The following is a 10630-nucleotide window of genomic DNA, read 5'->3' as shown; positions in this document are numbered from 1 at the left end:
GGTTGGTGCCTTGCATGGTTTCCATCGCCATCGGTGTGTGAATGTGTGTGTGAATGGGTTAATGTAATGCACAATCTATGTAAAGCGCCGCTATATAAATGCACCATTTACCATTTCTCTCTCTATTTCTCTCTCGCTCTCTCGTTATATGTTCTGCTACTTGGTCACCGCACCCCATTCAACCGTTATCTCTGTATTGGATCGGCGAAATCATCCGTTATCAGCACCTTCGCTGCAAGCACGTGACATGAAAAGGCCAACGGTGGTGCTATGGTTTTATTTTTAAGGATATGAACATATTATGCCAATATATGCCATGTTCAGGTTCATTATGTGGATAGGATAGATAGATTCTTTATTTTTGTGTCATGCACCAAAGGCGCCCAGCCCACATGGACTTACAGGACACACCATATCATTGCTTCAATATTGCATTGTGTACAAGAAACAGGTTTGTTTTGTTGTTTTTTCTTTTCTTTTCTTTTTACACAAACAAAACATTCTGCCTTTTTTCCCACGCTTTGCATAAAAAGTCTGCTAAAGCAAAAATACCTTTCCTAAAACAAAATTCCAGTTTTTCATAGTCCTCTAACCAGAAAAGGTTAGCACAGATGGTTGTCATTTTACAAAATAATACATGTCTTAAATTCTTAATTCTTCATATAAAGGGCAGTAAAACAAAAAATGAATTTCATTTTCAAATCACACACTAGACAGATAGGACATATAGGTCTCCAATATAGGTGGCCAAGTTAGAATAATATGTCACATACCTGTATATGTTGCACATAAACAAATTGTAAATAACAAAAATCAGCTCGGCCAGGAGGTAACAATAAATAGTTTTGGAACCGCTAACCGCCCTAGTAGCAGCACAAAGTGTGTTTTGAAGAAAACACAAGATGACAGATTTCTTTAAAAAACCAAAAAGAATCTGGCACAGATTGTTTGAAAGAACTGAAAGCAACATTTTACTTAAACCAATACGGATTTATTTAATAGAGACATTTTTACAGAGCAAGTCATCAACATAAATAAATCATTTCAAGGTATAGCGTTTAAGTGTAGCAAGCCTAAAATGCTCTTATTTTAATTTCAAATCATAGGGGGGGGGGGGGGGGGGGAAGTAAAAAGTAAACAGGCAGGATGTGGTACATGATGAATGAGTACATGGACCAGAATGGAAACAAGTCTGTTATCCTGTTATATTATGTGACTGTACCAGCTGTACTGTTAATTAATAATCATGTTAATAAACTTCTAACAGTCAATTAAATATTTTAGATTCACCATTTAGTCTCACAACAAGGTCTCTACGGGGATACCAACAGTAGTTAATTAAAACAGGTCATTTGTTTTATTTTTTAAAGATCAGTAGTTTTGACTTAACCCATTCTGGGCGGTTTTAAACAATTATGTTCTACTTTAGCTATTGAAAAACAGCAGATCTACAAGCTCGTAGCACGCCACAGAGTGGCACGCTACGAGCTTGTAGGTCTGCTATTTGTTTTAAAGTCGTGAAAATGTGGCACAAATCTTTGAATATATATATTCTTTCAGAGCGAACATATTTAAACAAATATTAAATATTGGCTTCTAGGGGGGGTCCCTGGAATTTTGAGATGGGGGTCCGTGGCCCAATAGAGATAATTCTGGTGGTCCTTCACATGAAAAAGGTTGAGCACCACTGACATAGAAACATGGGTTTTTCAGAAAAATGTTAGGATTTAGAAACCTTTTCTTTTAATCGACCTCAGTCGTTGATTTACCAACAAGAAAAACTTAGAAGGCTTTTCATTTTAGAACGGAGGTCTAAATGTGGGTTAAAGACTTAGATACAGTTAATATCAGTCCATGTCTGAAACCAGGAAGGGCGTGTGTGTGTGTGTGCGTCCATCCTCTTCACAAAACCATCCCTCCGCCCATGATCTCGATTCTCTGTTGGCGATAGAATACAAAAGGAAAAAAAGGTAAAAAAAAGGCGTCATTGAAAGATGATGCAAAAGGTTTAACCGTAATTAGCCAACGTCACGATTATGACATTATGACAAACAACATTTAATTACTTTATGCACAAAATAATAATAATCAGTTATTATAATCAATAACAGTGAAAATAGCCGATCTACAAGCTCAACACGTTGCGATGCAACAACACGTAGACTCACAACGTGGCCTAGTGTTGCTCAAAGGCACGTCGAGGAGCCTGGATTGAACCAGTGTTGCTTTCGTCGACTAAAACTTATGAAAAATGTTCGTCGACTACCTTTTTTCACTGACGAAAACTAAATAGCAACTAAATGAAAACTAAGCTGCGATGACTAAAACCGAGACTAAATATACTGTCAATTTCGTCGACAAATAAAAACTAGACTAAAATGTTAGGAAGGGAGTCAAGGGACTAGTGGACAAGAGATCCAGTATGAGTCATTTTACACTTGGTTTCATCATGCTGAAAATAGCAGATCTACAAGCTTTTTCAATGCGTCGCGTTGTGAGCTTGTAGATCTGCTATTTTCAGCACGTGTAAAATCAGTCATTACGACGGCATCAAGGCCCGACAAAATACATTTTCCAAAATACAAAATCTTATGATATTTAGTCGACTAAAACTAGATTAAACACTAAAACATTCCAAATGTGACTAAAAACGAAATGAAAACGTTTCAAGAGACTTACGACGAAAACTAAAATAGAAATTTGCTGCCAAAAACAACACCGGATGGAACCAGGAAGGAACCTTAACGTTGGATGGAACCAGGAACCTTAACGTTGGATGGAACCAGGAACCTTAACGTTGGATGGAACCAGGAAGGAACCTTAACGTTGGATGGAACCAGGAAGGAACCTTAACGTTGGATGGAACCAGGAAGGAACCTTAACATTGGATGGAACCAGGAAGGAACCTTAACGTTGGATGGAACCAGGAACCTTAACGTTGGATGGAACCAGGAACCTTAACGTTGCCCGACGACTCTGACCTGCTGAGCCGAACCTGAACTTTCAAATCACTTATTTCTAACGTGATGTCTGATCTGTAAGACCTACCTGAGGCGGCTCTATGAAGGCCAGCCAATCGGACGAGTGCGTGGGCAGCAGTCCCATTGATTGACACTTGTAGATGGCCAATGCGGAGCCCAGGAGGTTCCCCACCAGGTAGACCAGGCCCTGGAGCCACTGCTGACTGGAGCTCTCCAACAGCTTGAAGGCTGCAGGGGACCAATCAGAACCAGAGTTTCAACTTAACAACTTATCCCATTCTGACCCGAGATCAGATTCTAAACCCCTGTCCTTCTACATCCTGACAGTTTTCTGAAATAAAGCTATGTTTCTATGTCAGTCGTTCTTCGATTTAAAAAATATATAGCAGACCTACAAGCTCGTAGCTATGAGCTTGTAGGTCTGCTATTTTTCAAAAGCTAAAGCATAACATGATGCCAACACCAAAAGGGGTTCCCGGCCCAAAATGGGTTAACTGGCTTATGGCCACCCTAATTAACAGTGGATTGTGCCTTTAATCTACCTGCACGATTCATATGTTTAATTCGTCATTTTAATGCCAATAGAAAAATCCGTGACATACACACTATGTCACGGTCTCATTTTAACACGGCAATCCTATAGTATTATACCCATTCCTGATGGTGGCGCTAACTTCACCATTATGCCGATTTAGTGTCCATGTCACTCTCGGACATGGACATGAGGGCCTGGATGGGACATGTTGTGGAGTATTTGGGGGGGTATTTGGAGGGTATTTGGGAGGTATTTTGGGGGGTATTTGGGGGGTATTTTGGGGTACTTACTTGCAGACATGGACATCAGGGCTTGGATGGGCCTCCAGGCCATCATACAGACCATCATGATGGGGAAGATAGAGATGGTGTTTCCTGACATGTACATAATGAACAGGTTCATGGGGATCTGTTTCAGAGGCCCTAAGGCTACGTCCCAGCATCTCTGTGGAGAGGAGAGGAGAGACACAGTGTTACTCTATGGAGGCTGGGAGAGGAGAGGAGAGGAGATACAAGTCATATGCTTATATTTCTTTGTGTTTTTTATATATATTATTTTTAAAGTAAAGAGAGTCTACTGTCAGCTGTCCAAATGTTATTGCGTGGCACATCTATGCACAACATGTCTACGTTCACAGGCTTCTGTGTGCGGCCTAGAGGGCATCTGAGCATGTGCAGCACTACAAGTCTTACACCACATGCGTTTGGGAAACCCAGCCAATGCCTAATAAAACAAAACCCTGTACAATGAACCTTAAGACTTGTGTTGTTACTTCTTCTAAACGTATGTTCCTCAGTCTCACCTTCTCCACCAGGTTCTTGTCGGTCTCCTGGATGCTGGTGTCTGGGACGGGTTTCTCAGAGTAGCCGATGGGGTACACCATGTCCCCCTGACCGCCCTGACGGTCACCCCGACCCCTGGACCACAAGGAACACATGCACACACATCAACATCTCCCTGACGGTCACCTCGACCCCCGAGGAACACATACACACACATCAACACCTCCCTGAAGGTCACCTCGACCCCCGAGGAACACATACACACACATCAACATCTCCCTGAAGGTCACCTCGACCCCCGAGGAACACATACACACATCAACACCTCCCTGAAGGTCACCTCGACCCCTGAGGAACACATACACACACATCAACATCTCCCTGACGGTCACCTCGACCCCCGAGGAACACATACACACACATCAACATCTCCCTGAAGGTCACCTCGACCCCTGAGGAACACATACACACACATCAACATCTCCCTGAAGGTCACCTCGACCCCCGAGGAACACATACACACACATCAACATCTCCCTGAAGGTCACCTCGACCCCCGAGGAACACATACACACACATCAACATCTCCCTGACGGTCACCTGCCCCCTTCCCTCAAAACAAACAAATCACTGGCTTCCTTTAAAACTGCTCTGAAAAATCACCTATCAATGTCAGCGGGTCAAAAGGAGAGAAGATGACTGTCCAACCTCCCTATACCCCCCTCAGAGTGATTTATTTGGTATTTAGATGTTTTGGTACTTACACCTGTAAATAACTTTCATGTTTTTTGAGGTATCTTCAATTAATGTCAACATTGTAGTGTGAATGAATGCATTGGACCCGAATGGAAACAAGACCGCAAGGTCTTTTTTCTGTGCTATCCTTTAGGATAAATGTGCTTTGACTGTACCATGTACTGTTTTGCATTTGTTATTGTCTTACAATAATCAATCCATCAAAAACCTGGGGTTTCATTTATGTGTGTTTTTAGATATTTTAGTATTTCAGAGTGGCTGTGACGTCATATGGACACTAGTCTCACTGCTGGATTAACTACAATTCCCATAATGCTTTGCTGCACTCACCACACCTTGTGGATAGGGGGGGAGGGGCCGTCTTACTGAGACAACATGTGTAGTCCAAGGACTGTATAAAGAGGACGGGAAGTGAAGACCGTAAGGGCACCGCCATGTTGCTCACATGGTGCTCCATGGAAGGAAAGAAACATGCGCAATGGGCTTTATGCAGCCAACACTTGCAACTGTGCATGTTTCTTTCCTTCCATGGAGCACCATGTGAGCAACATGGTGTCGCCCGTACGGTCTTCGCTTCTTGTCCTCTTTAGACAGTCCTTGATGTAGTCCAGGAAGTAATTGAGCCCAGTGTCCATGACATCAGACACTCAAATATCTAAAAACACATTTTATTTATTTATTACACACATAAAAAAACCCCCAGGAAAGTGATTCTCGTCTCCTAAAGACCATGAAAATAAGATCTGGTTAAGTGTCCCTTAACGATGATTGACACCTGTACTCTCCCTGCTCAGGACTGACGTTGCCACAGGTGTGTGACTCAGTGTGTGTGTGTGTGTGACTCAGTGTGTGTGTGTGGGTGTGACTCAGTGTGTGTGCGTGCGCTGGCAGCAGCAGCAGCTCTCAGGAACAGTTGTCTCTCTTCTCCACCTGCTGTTTATATTTTATTTGATAATTTCTTAAAGTGTTGAAGAACAACTCACTCCCTACATTAAGCGACTAGAACTGCACAGACTCTGACTCACTCCACTGTGTTGGAATCCAAGAGAGGAGACGTACAACTGAAGAGGTGGTTTGGATTATCTTTGTCCTGTTTGGAGGTGATCTAGTGGATCCTGATCAACACACAGTACACTGAGGTAACCTAGCCCTCCAAGCAGAACCCAATGGTACTGAAGTTTCTGACATTTTGTTCGACCCAGACCATGGGGTCCTGTTCCACTGCTACCATGCCACCTGGGACGCACCCATTTTAAAACATAAACAACATGTTTCGTGGCTCCCCGCGCTCTATGACGATATTATTCAGTGTGAGGCTTTCTGAATATGTGAAGTATAAGTATCCATACATGCCGCTGCGAATATCTCCTGTGGCGCGGAAGCCGTTAAGTATTTTTAATCTATGTTTGCCCGATTTGGAAGCTTGGATTAATCTCTTCCTTCCTTGTTTATTGACACCTCATTGTACCGCCTATCTGGCTAGCTAGTGGCGCTATAGCTATGACAGAGCAGATCAGAGGCAGGGACGTAGCCGCACAAGCCAACCGCACACCGGGAGGCGGTACAATAAACGGTAAACAAACAAGAAGAAATAAAGCGACCAAATCGGTCAAACAAAGATTAAAAATACTTAGCGGCTTCCGCGCCACAGGAGATATTCGCAGCGGGATGTATAGCTACTTAAAGTTCCCGAATTCAGAATAACTCAAGTAAAATAACGCCGTCTTTTGGCGCAGATCCTATTTTAGAGAGAATTTCTACATCCGTGTCCAGGGATTTCCATACGAAAATATAGTCATGAACAGGGACCCTACGTAAAACTCATAAAAAATTCAGAAAAGCTTTACGTAGGGTCCCGAGAGGGGCTAGAGGTAACCCAGAACAATATGGAGGTGATCCGGTGGATCCTGATCAACACACAGTACACTGAGGTAACCCAGAAATGTTTTCACTGACAAACTAAATTGAAACTAAGCTATGATGACTAAAGCTGAGACTAAATATATTTACCTTTTCGTCAACAAATAAAAGCTAAACTAAAATGTTAGGAAGGGACTAGTGGACAAGAGATCCAGTATGAGTCATTGTACTCTTGGTTGCATGCTGAAAATAGCCGATCTACAAGCTCACAATGCATCAAGCTGCTTGTAGAATGGACCCGAAAACTGGTGTGTTTACCTGCTGTTGCCCAGACTCAGCTCCAGGGCCCACTTCATCCTCCGGGCCCCCCCGGCCCCTCCTCTGGTGGACACCGTGCCTCCGCCCCCTCCTTGACCCCCTGGAGACGCCATGATGGTCAGGGTGCTCTGGTGGTCAGGGTGCTCTGGTGGTCAGGGTGCTCTGGTGGTCAGGGTGCTCTGATGGTCAGGGTGCTCTGGTGGTCAGGGTGCTCTGGTGGTCAGGGTGCTCTGGTGGTCAGGGTGCTCTGGTGGTCAGGGTGCTCTGGTGGTCAGGGTGCTCTGGTGGTCAGGGTGCTCTGGTGGTCAGGGTGCTCTGGTGGTCAGGGTGCTCTGGTGGTCAGGGTGCTCTGGTGGTCAGGGTGCTCTGGTGGTCAGGGTGCTCTGGTGGTCAGGGTGCTCTGGTGGTCAGGGTGCTCTGATGGTCAGGGTGCTCTGATGGTCAGGGTGCTCTGACTGGACGTATTCTGGTCTCACTCACAGCTTCTGCAAGCAGGAAAATGACTTGATTAGTAACTAAGCATACAAAAATATTATTCAACCCTTTTCATATTATCACGGCCCATTATTTATTCTGCATCCGAGCCATGGACCACCATTTGATGACATTTAGCCTCTCAGACCCATTTGAGCCACGGAACCACCATCTGATGACATTTAGCCTCTCAGACCCATTTGAGCCACGGACCACCATTTGATGACATTTAGCCTCTCAGACCCATCTGAGCCACGGACCACCATTTGATGACATTTAGCCTCTCAGACCCATTTGAGCCACGGACCACCATTTGATGACATTTAGCCTCTCAGACCCATTTGAGCCACACGGACCACCATTTGAGATTTGTCCTCTCAGACCCAACGCTAAAGGACATTTTGTTGTTTGTTGCACAATCCCAAACTGAAGTACTGTTGTAATGCAGACATTGATCTAAATAACAATTCATCTACATTCTCTAATTGTGTAACTTCTTGTGAATTAAGTAACAGATTTTTAACAATAATGCCACCTCTTTTGAGGGTGTAAAATTAAACAACATTTTACAATCTCAAGAGGTAAAGTAAGACCACTGGTTGAAAACCAGCGCTAGAATAGATTATGGCAACGTGAGTATTTGGGCTGTAAGGCCAGATAGATACCCTAGTTGGTACGGAGGAGGAGGGGGATGTTTCTACAGGCTAGGAGCAGTCTATGTCTCAGAGCTGTGTCTGGGATATGTAGTCCTGGTATGGTCTACGTCACAGAGCTGTGTCTGGGATATGTAGTCCTGGTATGGTCTACGTCACAGAGCAGCCGCAATTTGCAACGCTAGATTTTTTTATAATGGGATGAATCTAGAGTTGCAATACCCTCCATTGACTCCCCACTCATCCTTTTTGGTTTGCGATCTGCTTGTCTTAAACGACGTTAAACTCACCAACATTGCAGCTTTAGTCCAAGCTTGAATTATCCTCTTTCAATCTGCCGAGCTTGTTTTTCATAAAAATCCACTGTAGAGATGTTATGAGATACTTTCTGTCAAGACATTCTGTGCAGGTGATTATTTTTGTAAGTGCTGGAGTTTGGAAACACTCGTTTTTGTTAACGGGTCGCGCTGCTGCCTCCTGCATTATGTGCAAATTCCAAACAGGTGGTACGCAGGGCCGTTCAGTGACTTCGACGAGCGCTTCCAAACTCCAGCACTTAGAAAAAGAATCACCTGCAGAGGATGTCTTGACAGAAAGTATCTCATAACAACATCTCTACGGTGGATTGTTATGAAACAAAAGCTCTGCAGATTCATCATGACTCCATCATGGCCCATAGCACTTACCCTACTACCCCCTTAGATAGCATTTCTGTACACTTAGATAGCATTTGATACAGACTTATAGCATGTTATGTAGACGGCACTATAATTGCATTGTATATAGTCATAGCACGCCATAGTACATATGTATAGCATAGTATAGTATATATGTATAGTTTTATATGTATAGTTTCATTATATAGATATTCCACTGTTATTTCTTAGCTTATGCATGTTTCATGATAAATGCTTTTTTGTGATGTATTCCCATGCTTTTTTGTTCTTGCTTAATGTAAATCGCTCTGGATTAAGAGCGTCTGCTAAATGCCTAAATTGTAAATTGTATCATAAAATGGTGAGTTTAACGTCGTTTAGTACAAGCAGATCGCAAAAGCAATTTGGATGAATGGAGGGTTTTGCAACTAGAGATTCGACAACACTGGACTCTTTTAGGGCTGCCTTGAAAAGACAGGCTTATGGCATATAGATATAGTTGTTGATTGTTGTTGGTACATCTTGTAAAGCGTCCTTGGGTTCATGATGAAAGGTGCTATAATATACATTACATTCATGCTATATATTATTATTTCTTGGCTCAGCACCATGTAGCCCCGACCCGTCCCTCAGTCCCGTCTAGCCCTGGTCCAGTGCTTTCAGAGAGAGGCTCGCTGTAAGCACTGGACCAGGGCTAAGTCCCGTCCCTCATTGTGCCCCACCATGGTGGGGCATAGACCATAGAATGAATCCTATAAATCACCATAGATAATACATTTAATACATCTAAATCTGAGGCTATGTTTAGGCTACGTTCTGCTCACCTTAAACACACGTTCTGCCACCGAGCTCCGTCTGTTGTTGTTGTGAACGGAGAGGAACTAAACGTTAGATTACAAACCAGTAGAAGGACATTAATTATTATTATTATTTTTCCGATCAGACGCGACGTTTCTCTCTGTGGTTTCCCCCTTTCCGGCCCTCAATGATGACGGAAGTTAGCTGGTTGCCAGGTGTGAGAGAAATAATAAGCAACCAGTTCTCAGGACGGTGTTTCTCAAAATTGTTAATGTTTTTTGATTGATTGATTGATTGATTGATTGAAATATGTATTAACAGTTTGCAGAATTACAGTACTACATTTCAAGCACAAACTCAATACAAAAGACTGTTAACTGTGAGTAGACGACCCAATTAAGCATTACACTTGTTTACAACAGGGTCCACTTTGTTCAATTCATCAAAACATTTAGAGACATACAAATAGACACTTCTATATAGCCAAAGAACAGAACAGGAATTCATCATAAAGGAAGCAAGGGAAAAGAAACATATACAGTGAGGGGAGAATATTTAGCTGTAAAGCGCAGTGGCTGCCTCTCTCTCTTTTTTGGGGGGGGGGGGGGGGGGGGGGGGGGGGGCTGGGTACGCCAAAATTACAGCGAAATTAAAACAAAATACCCCAATTTTTTCCACGCAGCCCAGGGGGGCCCTGAAATGTTGTCTAGCCCGGAGGCCCTTGGGAGGGTAAATCCGGCCAAGGATCAAGGACCCCCAAATGTACACGTATTATTAGCCCTTCCCGACCCCCATTAGAAAATATATGGTGCCAGGG

At 43.3% G+C, this 10630-nt stretch overlaps 1 protein-coding gene across 1 annotated transcript; it reads right to left on the bottom strand.

Annotated features, from left to right (window-relative positions):
• Window positions 1-969: 969 nt before the first annotated feature.
• On the bottom strand, window positions 970-9984 carry emc4 (ER membrane protein complex subunit 4). The gene is made up of 6 exons (XM_083770494.1): window positions 9840-9984; window positions 7233-7717; window positions 4319-4433; window positions 3807-3960; window positions 3049-3209; window positions 970-1938 (listed from the first exon to the last, which is right to left on the bottom strand). Exons 2-6 carry the CDS (start codon window positions 7343-7345, stop codon window positions 1903-1905), a joined length of 579 nt encoding a protein of 192 aa, XP_083626620.1. The 5' UTR covers window positions 7346-7717; window positions 9840-9984; the 3' UTR covers window positions 970-1902.
• Between the last annotated feature and the right edge of the window lie 646 nt (window positions 9985-10630).

The sequence above is a fragment of the Protomyctophum parallelum genome (assembly GCF_964188405.1).
Source record: "Protomyctophum parallelum genome assembly, chromosome: 8".
Classification (NCBI taxonomy): domain Eukaryota; kingdom Metazoa; phylum Chordata; class Actinopteri; order Myctophiformes; family Myctophidae; genus Protomyctophum; species Protomyctophum parallelum.
Note: the sequence above shows the minus strand (reverse complement) of the source record. Positions and strands in the feature narration are given on the sequence as shown.

Excerpts from the sequence above, each read along its gene's own strand:
- emc4 (XM_083770494.1), bottom strand. The coding sequence starts at position 7,345 with ATGGCGTCTCCAGGGGGTCAAGGAGGGGGCGGAGGCACGGTGTCCACC. Across the intron at positions 3,961-4,318 it reads ACAAGAACCTGGTGGAGAAG|AGATGCTGGGACGTAGCCTT; the intron begins GTGAGACTGAGG and ends TCCTCTCCACAG. Across the intron at positions 3,210-3,806 it reads CCTGATGTCCATGTCTGCAA|CCTTCAAGCTGTTGGAGAGC; the intron begins GTAAGTACCCCA and ends GGTCCCCTGCAG.